The 16,226-nt window shown below is 42.0% G+C and overlaps 1 protein-coding gene across 1 annotated transcript in view; it reads right to left on the reverse strand.

Annotated features, from left to right (window-relative positions):
- Nucleotides 1–14,463, reverse strand: part of PDGFRA (platelet derived growth factor receptor alpha) — a 34,768-nt gene extending 20,305 nt beyond the window's left edge. The window contains exons 1-8 of the mRNA XM_077814576.1: nucleotides 14,415–14,463; nucleotides 12,357–12,671; nucleotides 6,694–6,957; nucleotides 6,397–6,527; nucleotides 4,816–4,987; nucleotides 4,523–4,712; nucleotides 2,766–2,881; nucleotides 850–976 (exon numbers count right to left, since the gene is read on the reverse strand). Coding sequence (XP_077670702.1) covers nucleotides 850–976; nucleotides 2,766–2,881; nucleotides 4,523–4,712; nucleotides 4,816–4,987; nucleotides 6,397–6,527; nucleotides 6,694–6,957; nucleotides 12,357–12,671; nucleotides 14,415–14,463 — 1,364 coding nt within the window. The remainder of the gene's footprint in view (nucleotides 1–849; nucleotides 977–2,765; nucleotides 2,882–4,522; nucleotides 4,713–4,815; nucleotides 4,988–6,396; nucleotides 6,528–6,693; nucleotides 6,958–12,356; nucleotides 12,672–14,414) is intronic.
- Nucleotides 14,464–16,226: the final 1,763 nt, after the last annotated feature.

Below are 16,226 nucleotides of genomic sequence, written 5' to 3' on the forward strand. Positions count from 1 at the left end.
CAATGCTCTGGCTCCCCGCCTCCTAGATTCAATGAGTTTCTGATCCCTACCAGCACTACTACCACCTTTGAAGCACCAGTAATGGAGCCCAGCAGCCCACTGTTGCTTAGTCCAAATTTTGCATTGCTCCGGGGCTTTCTCACTAGACTCCAGAATTCATGGCTGGCCTCTGAAGCCCCCAGTGCTCCACAGATTTCTTTGGGAGAGAAGAGAGGGGGAAATCCCAGACAGTAGCGTGAAATGTGGGTATAACGACAACAGAAAGCATCTCCGAGGTTACCAGGGCTGCTGGGCCCCACCAAGCTTGTTATCTCTCTGTGCGATTGTCTCCAAAGGAGGGGGAGAAGGGGTGACCCTGGAACTAGATCAACAAATGTGAGGGGATGAATTAGTTAACATTTCTAACACACTTTGAATGTAAAAAATATTATCTGTGGTGGGCTCAGTTGCAGGAAGAAGGGCGGATGGGGGAGTGTGTGAAAGAGTAATGGGATAGATGAGTCTGTTCAGGAGATGGCAGGAAAGCCTCAAAAGATATGTGGTCAAGCATCTGACTTGCTCATCTGAACTTCCCTGAGGCTCACTCATCACTAATTAGGAACCAGATCTTAGAGAAACCTGTTAAATAGATACAGTGTATGTGTTCTACAGGACAAAATCAGTAGGAATGATATTAACCCCCACCCCATCCATATGCTAATGAAGCATAAACAACTTGTCACTTTGGCAAGACAAACCAGAATCATAGTTTCCAGAGGGCTGATAAGGAATGTGTGTCACGAGCTTAAATTATGTTGGTCAAGGAAAAACGTTCACATTTGGAGATAAAGGCACATCTGTTTTTCTTACTTTTTAATGTCCTTGCATATCAGCCATTCCACGTCAGGGAAAGGCGTCCCTTTTGCCAAGCATTGGACCGTCTGTCCCCCTCCAGAGCCGTGGTGATCATCCACCAGGTCTAGAATTGAAGCTGACACTAGAAATGAATTGAAAAGAGCCTGTTAGAATTTCCCCCCCTTTATTTGGGTTAGAATTACAAATGGAACAGGACAGATGTTTAAAATTGCTGTCATTTGTCTGGCCAACAGCCTTGCAACAGCACATTGCTCTGCTCCTCAGGGAATCCAAGTCTGGGCCCTAAGCTCTTTGCTTGCTCTCCAGAGCCTGATTTTCCCCTGAAGGATATGACTAATTCAGATTGACTTTGATAAAAGTTACTTATATCCTGCAGGGGAGAACAGGGCCCAGGCTACAGCACAGTCACAGAAGGGGGCGCTGTGGAAGGGGTATGCTTGGTCCTGGGGCATAGAGAGAGCTTAAGAGCCTCACATTGCTCCTGAGAGACACCAGCTGGGTGGCAATTTGAATGTCTCTGTCTGGATACAGAGGGAGCCTTATCCTTCCCTACTCAGCCTCATTTGAGAGCACAGGGAGAGTAAAGATGAAAAATACAGAGAAAACCAGAGGAGACCCCTCCCACCTACCTCCCAGAACTCAGCCATTTAGCAATATCCCTATTACTATTACTTATTTGTAACATGGGCGCGCCTACAGGAAGCAGCCAGAGCTCTCCGGCCTCCCCTCAGGAGCCAAGAGGACTTTTCAGGTAGGGGAGGGAAGAGAAGGAAAATCTGATACCATTTTCGCAGGAGGAGGGAGCAGAAAGCACTCAGCACCTCAGGGTGTCTCTGCTCCTTTCTCCCTTCCCTCCTTGTGAAAACTGGGTCAGGCTACTCTCTGCTCCTTCCCTGTTCTCCTCGCCATCCATGCAACACTCAGCCTGGACATGGGAAGAGGGTGAGGGGTGGGGTAAAGAACCTCTGGAGCTGTAAAAGGAGCAGAGGTGAGGCTACGGGAACAGCAGGTGTTGGGTTGAGGGAGACAGAATTGATGTGGGAGTTGGGTAAGGGGCAGAACTGATGTGGTGGCTGGGAGGTAATAAATTGCTGGACTGACGGATGGGCAGATGTGGGGCTGATGTAATTAGTTAGAATTTTGGGTCTGGGGAGAAGCTGGAAGCTCCACACCATCAGGCAGCCAGTGAGAACTCCTGCAGAGGGGACCAAAGTCACCTCACTTTATAAATTTGGGAGAGGTGGTGACACTGTAACTGCCACACACACACTGGCATGGAAGAGCGAGTTCAAAAATCAAAAGTTAGACCAAAAAAGTTGCAAATAAACTCATGATTTTGACGGATCTGACTCATTATTTTGAACTTTGGGGACCGGCAGTACTGGAAATATTGTTTCCACAATGTGCTTCTTCTGCAGAGGATGATAAACTGTGTAAGTGTGGAGTGGCAAAAGGTGAACTGTTGTTCCTAAGGGTCTTACCTGAGTGACCAGTCAGTACAATTGACATACCCGGTAGGAACTACTCTTGGAAAACACCAATCCAGCTCCAGCCAATCAGCTAGTCTTGTGTTATTAAGCGACGTGGCAGGGAAGCAGCCAAACTAATTTGCTGCTGAAATCATAACACTTAGCACTCTTTGTCTTCAAAGCAATCCCTTGTGAGGTAGCTTAATAAATGTCATCCCCATTTTGTAGATGGAGTAACTCAGGCTAGGCAGGGAGATGAAACTACTCGCACAAGGCCACTGAAGAAGTCAAAGTCAGGATTAGAACACAGCCATTCCTGGCTTCCAGGCCTTTCATTAGTATACCTGTAGGTTAGCAGGACACCCGTTGTTTAAATGGAGTTAAGTCTTTGCTGTCTACGGCTACCTCTGCCCAGTCCAATAGGGTTCTTGATACGCTTACCTTGTATTAGCAATGAGAAAGTATAGCTTTTAGTCTCTTCTCCATTTTCAGCAACCAAAGTATAATCTCCACTGTCTTCTTCCTTGGCCCGAATCAGTTTTAATATACTTTGGACCCTACAGAAACAAGAGATTTTGTACACATTATTTTACAGAACATAAGAATAAATTAATCCAAAAAATCAAATAATTTTTAGTAGAAAATCTATTTATTTAATGTAGGTATATGGTGACTATAATGTAGTGATACTTTGCATTTCTATAGTGCTCTTCCTATCAAAGTTCTGTTCAAATGTTAATTAATTCTGTCATATGAGAAACAAGCAAGCATTATTATACCCGGCAGGGATTTAGAAAGGGCATTGGTGTGATCAGAATGATGACCAAGAGATTATTTTGGGAGCAGCATTTTGGAAAGACTGGTGAGGAGCCAGGTTAGTATCCAGAAGACAGGACTGTAGTAAGATTGGAGAAGGTTGCAGTAGTCAAGGTGGCAGATGATTACAAGTTGGACAAGTGAATTAGCTGATAGGATAGAAAATGAGGGAGTTTTTTATATGTATTTGGCTGCTGCTGGAATAAAGTGTCTAGTTCTGGTACAAACAATTCAAGCAGGATGTTGATAAATTGCAGAGAGTTCAGAGAAAAGCTTCAAAAATGATTAAAAGATTAGAAAACACACCTTATAGTGATAGACTCAAAGAGTTCAATCTATTGAGCTTAACAAAGAGAAAGTTAAGGAGTGACTTTATTATAGTCTATAAATATCTACATGTGGAACAAATATTTAATAATGGGCTCTTTAATCTAGCAGAGAAACGTATAACATGATCCAATGGTTGGAAGTTAAAGCTAGACAAATTCAGACTGGAAATAAGGTGTAAATGTTCAACTATGAGAGTAATTAACCACTGGGACAATTTACCAAGGGTCACAGTGGATTCTCCATCACTGACAATTTTTAAATTAAGATTGGATGTCTTTCTAAAAGATCTGCTCTAGGAATTATTTTGGGGAAGTTCTATGGCTTGTGTTATACAGGAGGTCAGACGAGATGAACACAGTGGTCCTTTCTGGCTTTTGAATCTATGAATGCTGTGTAGAAAGCAGCAGTAGAATGCGGAGGCAAAGAGGAAGAAGGAATCAAAGATGCTTCCCAGGTTACATTTCTAGGTGACAGAAAAATGATAACATTGTCAACAGCAGTAGAAAATGAAATAAAGGCACAATGTGTGAAGGAAAAATTATGAGCTTGGTTTGGTTTGATAAGCTTGAGTTGACTGCAAGCCATCCAAGGTGAGCAATCAGAGACACAGTGAGAGATATGAGAATGAACCATAATAGGAGAAGTATATCTGAGAATTGCCACCAGAGAAATGATAGTTAAAATTATGTAAGAGAGTGAGGCTACCCAAGTATAGGGCACAAAGGAGAAGAGGATGGGTGGAAAGAAAGAGCCTTGACAGACTCCAATGAAGAGGAGGAGTGGGAATGCAATGCCCCCAAAGGAGACACTTAAAGAACAGTAGGAAAGGCAGGAAGAGAATCAAGAGGGGACAGTGACACGGAAGTCCATGGAGGACAGGATGTCAAAGAGAAGGGGATGATGAAAGGCTATAGCAAGGCAAGGAAGATGAGGTTGTATATATTATGTCTTGGTTTTTCTCACCAAATTCTAGTCATAGATTTGACAAAATGAAATCACAAGGTTTCTGGAAGAGAAATTCAGATTGTCATCTTGGCAAGACCTTTCTTTACCTTGTCTCATTGATCTTGTTTGAGCTCGTAACAATCTCTGTAAGATTCTCAGTCAGAGTCACATTGTCCTTCAGCCAGAACATTTTTGGAGCTGGGTACGCCTGCACATCCACTACAAAATTTTTGACCTCATGTAAATTGACAGCTTCCAAAGGACTAAATTGGGGATCCAGATGAATGAATCCTTTATCTGTAAATGATACAGATTCACATAAATAATGCTACTCACTTTATTTCAAACATGGTATTTGCCAGCATGCTAACAATTTTTGGATACTAAAATTGGACTGTACCATGAACTGTAATGACTACTCTCTTATTTTCTTTAACCTCCTTGGTTGCATGTCGGGCCATACATTCATAATCCCCGGTATCTTTCACTGAAGCCTCAGGAATAGTCAAAGTGTAAACCAGCTTCTGGGATGGAACTTTAATGTCATCAACTTTTATCACACCTTTTTCTTTCTGTGTTTTGGAGAGGAAAAAAAATCTTATCTAAACAACCCAGCTGCAGGAAATAAATACAGTATAAAAGAATTATGGTACTATTTAAAGGAGAGCAATGAAAGAGTTACCGCTATATGGTCCAAATTCCATATTCAAAAAGAATGGCTTAATCAGTTAGGGACAAATTTTCAGACATGGATGCAGCAGGTGTGCCCATAAGAATACACAATTTTGGAGCCAACTACCAAAGGGTGAGTAGGTTAAAAACTGCATATGTTGTGCACTTGGAGTAAAGTACCATCTAAATGTAGGTGGAGAGCTTGAAAGAGCCTTTTAGTGCTAAAGCAAGCTAAGGGAGCGTATCCTTTGGCTTTGGTGGTGATGCTGTTGATTTTGGTTCTGAATATTCTTTGATAAGTGCCCACAAGGTGAGGTGAATTCTTAATACCTTTTTCCTGACAGATTATGCCCATTTCCTAGTTCCTACGTTCGGTGTGCGCTAATTCAGAGAATAATTCATTGGCAAGGGCGGGAAGTGAGGGGGGTGTTCAGCTGAGAATAAAAATGTTCAAAAGGGAATACAGCACCTGCATGTTGAGGGATGGGAACCAAAAATATGTTGGGGATTGTGTGAAACTAGAATGATTGGCAGGAGACTGAGGTTATGAATATGTAAAACTGAAAATAAAATGAAACCTTCCTATAGGAAGTAGAGGGTTTTTTTCAGGCTCTTAAATTTTTTTAAATGAAAGCTGCATTTCTGAGTCACAATTATTCTGCAACTTTACAATAACCCACAATTATCAGACCTTTTACACAGCAGCACAATCACACTATATGTGGAGCACTGACTATAAATGGGATTTCACTGAAGAGAAACCTTCACTTCAGAAAACATGTTACGAGAATTTAGGACTGATTCTCCTCTCACAACAGGTTTTCATTAGTGTAATTCCACTGACTTTAACTGAGTTACTCCTAATTTACACCAGTGTAACTGAGAAAAATCAGCCCATCTGAGACTACGTCTTGAAGAAAGTCATTTTTAGAGTCAGATTCACTTCACCACCAGTGTTATATGCAGACATTTGGACACATTTCCAGAACATTCCATTTTTTTCCCACCAGGTTTTCTAGAGCATAAATTCACAGAGCTTTATACCTTCAGTGCTACAGTCCCACTCCCTGATAACTTCTTATGTTCCCAGTCACCCCTCATCTCCCTCGAATGCTTTGCATACTTACTAACATGAATTCTAACACCTGATACTAATTTTCTGTAGCGATAACCTGAAAATAAAAGAAACGGTTCTGTTTTCTCTCTTCCTCTGTCCTCGTTCTAACAGTGAAGAGCTGACCCCTTCACATCCCCATATTCCTCACCAACTGATAATTATAATTATGCAGAAACAAAACAAGATATTTACCACTTTCCCTGGATAATTCCACTGTAAATTAACCACCTCGTTGTCAAAGACCACACAAGTTACAACAATCTTTTCGCCTGTTTTATATACAGTTTTAAGGGCCTCAATCTCAACTGGCAGCTCTGAAGTAGCTGAGGGAAAAAGAAAGAGAGTGCACCAAGTTTAAAAGCCATGTGCAGTATACGAATGGTGGACTTCAAGGGCTAGATTCCAATTTCGTTTACGCAATTATGGTGTAAGCAAGAAGAGAATCAGGCTCAATATTTTTACCCTCCTTTAAAAAATGAGAAAGAGTACCTTTCAAAATGTAGATGAAAAACTGATCTGACTTGAACTCCATTCCTTTAACAGTTGTTTGGCACGTGTATGAGCCTGCAGGAAAATTTCCTAGGAAACCTTGTTTGCTGTCATAATAGGCATATACAACCTTGGCTTCACTGTCAATTAAAGCTACTTGAGCATTAGGGTCACTTGTACGACAAGGGATAATGGTGGAATCACCATCTTCTACTAGGATGAATTGATCCTCTGGTAGCAGAGGAACGAAGGGCACTTCTGGATCTGTAAAAAAGATAAGTATTTTTACATTATATCATTTTTAATGTGTCCATAGTACAAGAATGGAGACACCAGCAGATAATTATGCACCTTGATAGAAATGAATATATTTTGTTTCTTTACTTTTCCAGCAATTTCCTTTATCATATGTAAAACCACAACTATGTTAAAGTCACACACAGAGTTGACACACTCTCACCATAATGACATTTGCCATCTGATAAGACATGTAAGAAGACATCCCAGTAGTCCAACTGGTAGTCAGGATCCTATGTAACAGAAATGTACCAGACTGGGAAGTTTAAGACCTCCAGGAAAAAGGGAAGTGTTATTATTTCCTTTAGACACTGATCTAGTGGAGTTTTCCGACAATGCTATTCACAGGCAAAAGGCAAAAAGCCAGAAATCACTAATGTTTAGGTGTGAAAATTGTTTCCCATACCCCACTGACAACAATTTCCAGCAAAACCTTCAGGGTAGAATTTGGACCTAAAAGTCCCATTTTCCAGCTCATGGGTCTTGATTTGTATTTTAAATCTACATTAACTGGTGCACACAAAAAGGAGATGTACAAATCACTGTACTAGAGCATGAATAGCCTAAGGACATGACTACACTACCTCTTTTGTTGCTATAACTTAATTTGTTCAGGGGTGTGAAAAAACACCTCCATGAACAACATAAGTTACCCCGATGGAAGCACCAGCATGGACAAGCTCTCCCATCCGCATAGAGTGGCTACACAAGCGATCTTACAGCAGCACAGCTGCATTGGTACAGCTGTGCCTCTGTAAAGCTTGCTAGTGTCAATGTGGCCTAAGGCTGACTCCCCACTCAGTGCACTTTGTAAGAGCCCCCACATGGGGCAAATTGATGAGATAATAGATTAAGCACCAGGTGATTAACTAATTAACAAGGTGATTCAGCTTATCAACTGAGAACAGTGAAGAGAGAGACAGGAAGAGGATGGAAGGGCTAGAGAAGTCCATGATCTCAGGGAGGTGACAGCTCTCCTCCCTCACATCCTGTGTCTGGAGAGGAGGTAAAAGCCTTAGGCTACGGGGAACAAGCCCTTGTATAGCACATTGTAAATAAAGCACATGATGTTGAAATTGCCACAGGAGTGTGTGATTGTAGAGAGAAAAGGAGGACTTGTAGCATCTTAGAGACTAACAAATTTATTTGAGCATAAGCTTTCATGAACTACAGCTCACGAAAGCTTATGCTCAAATAAATTTGTTAGTCTCTAAGGTGCCACAAGTCCTCCTTTTCTCTTTGCGGATACAGACTAACATGGCTGCTACTCTGAAACTTGGTTGTAGAGAGGAATCCAAGGTGAGAGAACCCCAGTCTCCCCATTACAGTCACCCATCACTTCCTTTTTTTATTCTAATTCTTTTTCAACTTTAATCTTAGAGCCCCTGTAATCAATGGCAAGAGTTCCTGAAACATTCATTTTATAAAATGTTCCTCTCCCTCCTCTCTTCTGCCCCGCCATAAAATAAAAAGTATTAGAAACCAAAGACATTGATTGGATTGGTTTTCAGCTAAATTACATTATTTCAAAATATTTCTAGCTACATATCTGTATCTACATATCCATCACCATGTTACTTAGGTGTCATTAACTATGGTTGTTGCACATGGTTTAGAATCATAGAACATCAGGGTTGAAAGGGACCTCAGGAGGTCATCTAGTCTAACCCCCTGACCAATCCCCAATTTTTGCCCCATATCCCTAAATGGCCCCCTCATGGATTGAACTCACAACCCTGGGTTTAGCAGGCCAAAGCTCAAACCACTGAGCTATTCCTCCCCCCACATATGCCTTGAATTATGGGGCACACCATAAAAAAGCAAACACATCCCCAATATTTTTTAAAACCAACACAATGTACCCCAGTTCCAATAGTCATCCAATCCACATTCAGTTTAAAATCTAAATTGCAAAACATACCCAACTTTAAAACAGTGGCTCTGAAAATGATCATAATCTGCCACTTCTAAACACACATATAACTACTGCAAACCTAAGAGCCTGTGAGCTAAGTTTCATCATCAATTTTAATAATGGAAATATAAACCCCTCCAACAATGGGATTTATAACACACTGGCAGTCTCCTTGTAACAAGAATCCAAACACAGCACTATAGAACTCATCCACCCAACTCGGTACATTTGCTTTCCAAATGTAATTAAAAACAGAAAGAGGCTTCACCTAGGTTTTTTTCCGGCTTGTATGGCTATTACATCCTTATGTAAAAGTCATAAAGCATCCTGGTTTTAATAAATAAATTTCTTTTCCCCCGCAGCCTTCATAATTTATTGTAGGGAGAGGAATTGCTCTGCCCAAAACAAAACAAAAAAAAGTTCATGGTGGAAACAGAAATTTTCCTGAAAATTCTAAAATTAGGTGAAAAAAGATTAACTTTTGCAACAGTGTCAGCTGACTCTTTAGTGAGGGGAAAGAACTACAAGATGCCTATAGCTTGCCTATCTGGGGGACTCTGACAGAATGTATGCTTATATCCACACCCTACTCACTGTTGTAATAATCTTTGTACAAAGAATGCCTTGGGAGGTATCATCTGAAAACTCATTTGCTAGTCAATATTGTCCTGATAAAATATGTGTGACAACATTGTAGGTGAAGTTATAAGATTCCACTATATGGTGATCTTAACACATGTTCCGAACTGAGGTTGGCAAACATGTCTGTCTCAAACAAAGGAATGTGCACTCTGCTTACTTTGCATTTAATCAATAAACAAAGTCATCAAGTGGGAAGGGTAGACAAAGAAACCTCAAACAGGTAAGGAAAAGCAGGGAACATCCTTCTCCATAGATTTTTTGTCTCCAGAATCTCAGCTGGAAATGTTTTCCATGGGGGGGACTGACACCATAAAAAGAAGAGACAAACACCCCGAAGAACCCCTCCTCTCTTTCTCTGTTCAGTGCTTAACTGCACCAGAAGGAACACAAGTAGCAGCCATTGAACTGGAGAGGGAGTCCTGGCCTAAGAAGTTTGGTCAGTGAGACTTCTGAGAGCATGTGGTGAGAAAAATTTTGCTTTGAATTTAACATAGTTTAAGTTAGGCACCAGTTGCATCTTATCTTTTCCTTGTAACCATTTCTGATTTGCATTCACTTAAAATTTATCTCTTTGTAGTTAATAAACTTGTTTTATCTAACTCAGTGTGTTTAAATTGAAGTGTCTGTGAAATTCCATTTGAGGTCACAAAGCGTGTGCATATTATTTCTATTAAAGGAATACAGACTTTGTATGAATTTGTAGGAGTCTTCTGATATCTGTCTTCATCTTCCTTGTCTTCGAGCTAATAGTGAGCTACCGCACCATCCAACGGCATCAGTTTTGTAGTGGACTGCTTAGAGCTGACTTGATATTGAGGTATAAGGCCCACAGGCTCTGCCCAAGCTTCAATAACCGTCTTAAGAACAAGTGTTGGTGCTACAAGTTTTTCATGGTAAGTAGAGGGAAATCGTGGAAGAGTCATGCTAATATGGCACGTTATGGTCTATAGAAAACCCAAATAACAGACATCAAAGTTTTAGGGCACTTCACAAAATCTCTGGTGCTGCCTCTTTCCCTTACATAATCTTTTTGTAGTCCAGGCATCTTGTTTTCCTTCACAAACATGTTAAAGTTTTACAGGGTGACTTGCAACCTCTTTTCTTTTCCCTTGTTTTCCTGTTCTGCGCTTGTAGGCTAACGCTCAGAATGCTCACTGCCAGTCTACCAGTCTGGTACTTTGTGTCCCTGCAGTGCTGTCTCTAATCCCCTGTTTCCCAATAGAGCCCCAGGCAGTCCTATATAATGCTTTACAAAGGCTCACAATAAAGTTTGTAAAGCCATTTATCTTTACATCCACCCACTTGTTCCCCCATCCACCCACTCACCCTCCCCTGCCCCACACCAAAATCCCCAGATGTCAAATGTTATAGTCTCTTCCTTTTTAAAGACTTTGATGCTCATAGATTCATGTGACAGTCAGTCATGACTCAGCCAGTGACTCCTATTACAGCCATGACAAATAGGTTTAATAGACTTCTGACTCCAACCTCAGAGGATTGGCAGACAGATGGACATTCTGCGACATCCCTACCCCGCAGAGTGTGTGGAGGAGGAGAGGGTGGAAGTGGGCACTTCTAAAGGGAATGGGAAGATTACCAGGTGGGTAATGTTCCCTGAGATCCCTGTTGGGTGGTGTTCTTATTAATAATAATATAATACCTAACTCGATAGATTCAGAGTGCTTTACGAAGGAAGTCAGTATCATTATCCCATTTTACAGGTGTGGGAAACTGAGACACAGAAGGGACATGGCTTGACCAGGGTCACCCAGAGGACAAAATGCAGAGCTGGGAACAAAACCAAGATCTCTTGGGTCACAGTCATGTGCTTTATCCACAAGACTACACAGCCTCATTGTTTTTGCCATTGTCATTTCTTTGGGTCCAATAGATTTTTCCACTGTTCATGAGAGGCAGTTTGGGGGCAGGAAAAGCAAGTCTTGCTGTGAAAATTGTGACAAACGATTCACGAAAACACCACATTATTTGCCTTTTGCCAGACTGGCACTCACTGCCGTTTCTTGTTTCCACCTCTCTCGTGACAGGTGTTCCAACACAGCTACATCTTACTAATCACCTTTGATTCCTACGCCCTGTAAATATGTGAGCATCTTCCTGCACTGCAGTTCAAGTTTTCTATCAATTAATACATTTCCACACTTTGGATATTTGAAAGTAGCAATATATGACCTCTGAGCTATCAGTTCAAACCCAGTTTAGGTCAATGGAGATGAAGAACCATTATTATCCACTGAAGTGAGCTGTAGCTCACGAAAGCTTATGCTCAAATAAATTTGTTAGTCTCTAAGGTGCCACAAGTACTCCTTTTCTTTTTGTGAATACAGACTAACACGGCTGCTACTCTGAAACCTGACTATTTAGTGGTATGCATGAAGTTAGCTGGTCTCAGTACAAGTCCCAAAGAACACATTACACAAGCCACCACCAAATAGTTGGCATTTGTGTTCCCCTAGTTGGAATCCTTAGCAATGAAGCCAATGGGCATGGAGACTGAACCACGTACAATGTGCACCCACAGAGCTGGTCTCCATGTCTGAGTCAAGGTATCCACTGGGGGAGCACTGCCCTTTTCCTGCACTTTGTGGAGAGAAAGCTTCAGCCTCCAAGGCTGTCAATTCATTACCTTTCATGAGAACTAATTCATACCAAACAAAATCAATGTGAAGAGGAGCATGCCCAGCTCAGACCAAGAGGTTGCTCTCCATTTAAATGCTTAATAGGGTCCTTGATATTCCTACACCACAACCCAGGCAAACTTTTCAGCTGTAACACAGCATAACCCACTCACCAGGCACATAGATGTAGATATCCTTCCCCTCCACCTCCCCGTCCTCCTCTTGAGTATGATTGTAGTAACAAGTGTATAATCCGGTATGAGCAGCTGAGGCATTCCCCACTTCCAGCAAACTCACAAAGAGACCACTGTTGTTCTCTTCATTTCTAATGTCTATCCTGTGGCTTCCTTCGGCCAGTGGGTATTGCCAGGTCACTTCGCTGTCTCCAGAGCATTTCAGGGTAAACGAGGCATTCAGCTGCACGACCATTTCATCTCTATTCGGAAGAACAGTCGGCAATGGAAGCTGGCAAAAAGTTAGCCATGGTCCTGTCAAAGGAAATGAATAAGTAACCGGTTACTAAGCAGCACATGATCACCACATAGATGTGAGAAAGGATGAGCAATTTATCTATAAAACAGCCAAACCAGACACACTGATCTCCCTGTAAATGAGCCCTTTTGAAAGCAGTCACAGCATTTCCCTATGGAGGGCAAAATAATTTCTCTTTGAACCTCTCAGACAAAATGCTGTTCATTTCAGTTCCGTCCACCTTGCATCCAGAAATGAAAGACAAAGAGTTGAAATTAGCGATGGCTCTCAACCAAAACCCCAGATCCAAACAGCCCCAGACTTTGGGAGCATTTCATGCTAGATCAACACCTAGATCTGAACATTACAGCTGACCTCTATTTCTGCAACGGGCTACAGCAGTAGCCTGGATCCAAACTTTGGTTATGTCTCCACTGCAAAATAAATAAATAAATAAAACAACCTGATGCAGCGAGTCTCAGAGTGTGGCTCTACAAATTTGGACTAAATAGCCATGCAGACATTCCAGCTTGGGTTTTGAAGCACACCTCGGAGCCCAAGCTCCAGCTCAAGCCAGAATGTCTATGTGGCTACATTTAGTGCCATACTGTCAGCCTTGCAAGCCCAAGTCCGTGGATCCAAGCTCTGAGACTCACTGCTGTGAGTTTGGGGCTTGAGGGGGGAGCGGTTGCAGTGTAGACATACCCTAGGTGGCTCAGGCCCATCTCTAGTTGAAATGTAAGGAAGACCAGTGATCCAATATAACTGTAACTCATTCGACAGGATATTGTAACTGCAGTGCTTTTAATGTACAATCTGGATTTACAAGGCCAGGTTCTCTGGTTTGGGCAAGTTGTACTTGGGCTGGCCAAGAGCTGGCCCAGTCCCCACCCTAAGTGAGAACAGCCACACCCAGCACCACAGCCCTCGAGACCCCGGAGAAATCATCAGGGAGGTAGATAAATGGTTTGTATGCCAGGGGACCAGCACAAAGCAGGTTTAGTGGCGCCAAGGACTGGGCCCATTGTGATCTCTGTTCTGCTTCTCAAGCCATTGCAAGTATGTTACCTATATTGGCTAGTAATACTGGCCTTTTTATATTTGGCACTTTGAGGCAAAACCTGCTCTGCCCCCCCTCCCCATTTCCTTCTGCTGATATGGAAGGCCTGCTCGCCAGTGCAGCCAGTGCATTATGTGGCACAGAGTAGGAGGCTGCAGGGAGGGATCCCACCCAGGCAGCCTGCACTCTGCTGCACACCATGGAGCTCTGCTCCCACGTGCTGCTAAAGAAAGTCTGGCAGGAGAGACGTGGCATGGCTGGTGCATCAGCAGCGACACAGATCCACTAGCCAAACCTCTTCCCTTCGGAGAGGAAGAAGCAGCTGCAGAGGTTACAATAGCCCTAAGGCTGCAATAGTAGCTGCTCAGTGGATTCCATTCCCCTCCACCAGGGAACTCCCTTGTATCATATCTATTTCGTTGGGCTGCGCAGTAACAAAAGATGGGCTGTCCATAAAAATATGACTATTTTCAGTAGATTTAATCACAGGCTTGGGACTATGTTCCCGGCTGCTTTTATTACAATTAATGTCAGAAAAAAAGAATTTACAACCGCTTGACTGATCATCTGTGCTGTAATTCATGATCACTGATCACATTGAAAACAAATCTATCTGAAACATCAACTGTAGAGCATTGATTTAAGCCCAGACTTACAAAGGAGAATGAATGAAGAGACACAGGGAATTTAGGACTGTTACCTGTCAGGAGACATCCCAGGAGCAGGAATGTCCTTGGGGAAGTACCCATCACTGTGCACAGCTGAAACAGAAAAATAGAAAAGCAGGAAAAAGTAAAGTTAGTGAACAGATTTATAAAGGCAATGGGCTATTTGCAATGCTTCTGACTCTATTGCCAGTTTAGGAGTACACACAGCATATGGTATACAGAGCTCTCTCCGGGAAAGGATGTGGACACTTTGGACCAAATTCTGCACTCATGGCCCAATCATGCTGAGCACCTTCTGCCCACAGTCCCTACAGCACCTTGCAGAACTGGGCCCATAATTACATTGCTCTATGCATGGAGTAACTCCACAGAAGTGAATGAGGTCGCAATGGAATTACATCAGTGTAACTGATGGCAAGATCTGGCCTTTCAACTGCTTACAAAACGTGATGGTAGCAATTCTGAGAGAAAGAGTATATTTAAAACGACTTTCTATAATACAAAGTACCATCATCTACTAAAGTTCTATTTTAACACTCGATCTATTTTTAGTTTGTTCAATAAATGCATTTATTTCATTGAATAAGAATTCCCTTGATCAAGAGACCTTCTGTTTAAAACACACACTGAAGCTCTCTAGTAAAACACAAGAGGGAGCACAAGACTGCAGTTGTGTTTCTACAGTACCTCTTTTCCCAAGCAGCATGAAGAATAATGGATTATTTGGCGTTTTCTGGCCTTCTAAGCTATACAGAGCAAATTGCCATAAGACAGCAGGCAGCGTCCAAAAGATAATTGCAACAAATAACTGTCTACATGCCATATAATATAATTTCAACTTATGGTAATCAAACTATCCAAATTTCCCAAGACAAATCCTGCAGTCCCTACTCAGTTTTGCTATTGATTTCAGTAGGGACAGGAATATCAGTATATATTGAACAACGACAATACAAATGGACTACTAAAGTGGAACACAGGCCTCTCAGATATGAACTAAATGTTGATAGCGAGCCATGCTAGCAACCAGTTCTTCAAGGTGCTGGACACCCGCTACTCCCACAAGGGCATAACAGCAGTTGTTGAGAAGGGAAAACATGCAGATTCTTCCAGCTATATGTCTTTGTAGTACTTTGTAGTAGCATGATCAGAGAATGGCAAGAAATATTTGTTTATGAAAGATGAGTCGGTCCTCCCTGCCTCTTGCCACATGTGGAACAAACATACAAAGCCGTGTTGCAAACCAAAATGTGTTTCATACATTGTGAATGACTTGTGCAGTGTGCTGGCAACATGAAGATTTACAAACTACCAGCTAAAGGAACATATGCAACAGCTTCAGAAATTCGACAGACAGCATTCCAGCAAAGGCAAGCCATTCAGCCTGATTTTGCAATTAGCAACAATGGTCATGTGTTTATGTATCTGCCTCCCACTGATAACAGACTCTGGGACATCAAAGAAGTCCTCTGGTTTCAGCCTCTTTTCTCACTTTTATCACATTTATATCCTGTATTTCTTTAGATAAAGCAACCCACTGTACATCTTTAAAGAATTCCCATAGTCTGCCTTATTGATTTCACTGCTAACAGCTCATGTTCCCCAAGACAGTGTTACCCATACTGTCTGCCAGGTTTCCTTCTGCCTTTACAGATAGAAGGATCTCTTACCACAATATATTGCTTCTATGGACTATTCACTGAAAAGAATGCAGTCTATGAAGAAGTAATCTGGATCTGATTCTCCTTTTACCCTGATGCAAATCTGGAGTAATTACACTTGAAGTCAATTAACTGACGCTGGTGTAAAATCAGTACAAGTACACGTAGAATCAGGGCCTATAA

Source organism: Eretmochelys imbricata, chromosome 4, assembly GCF_965152235.1.
Source record: "Eretmochelys imbricata isolate rEreImb1 chromosome 4, rEreImb1.hap1, whole genome shotgun sequence".
Lineage (NCBI taxonomy): Eukaryota > Metazoa > Chordata > Testudines > Cheloniidae > Eretmochelys > Eretmochelys imbricata.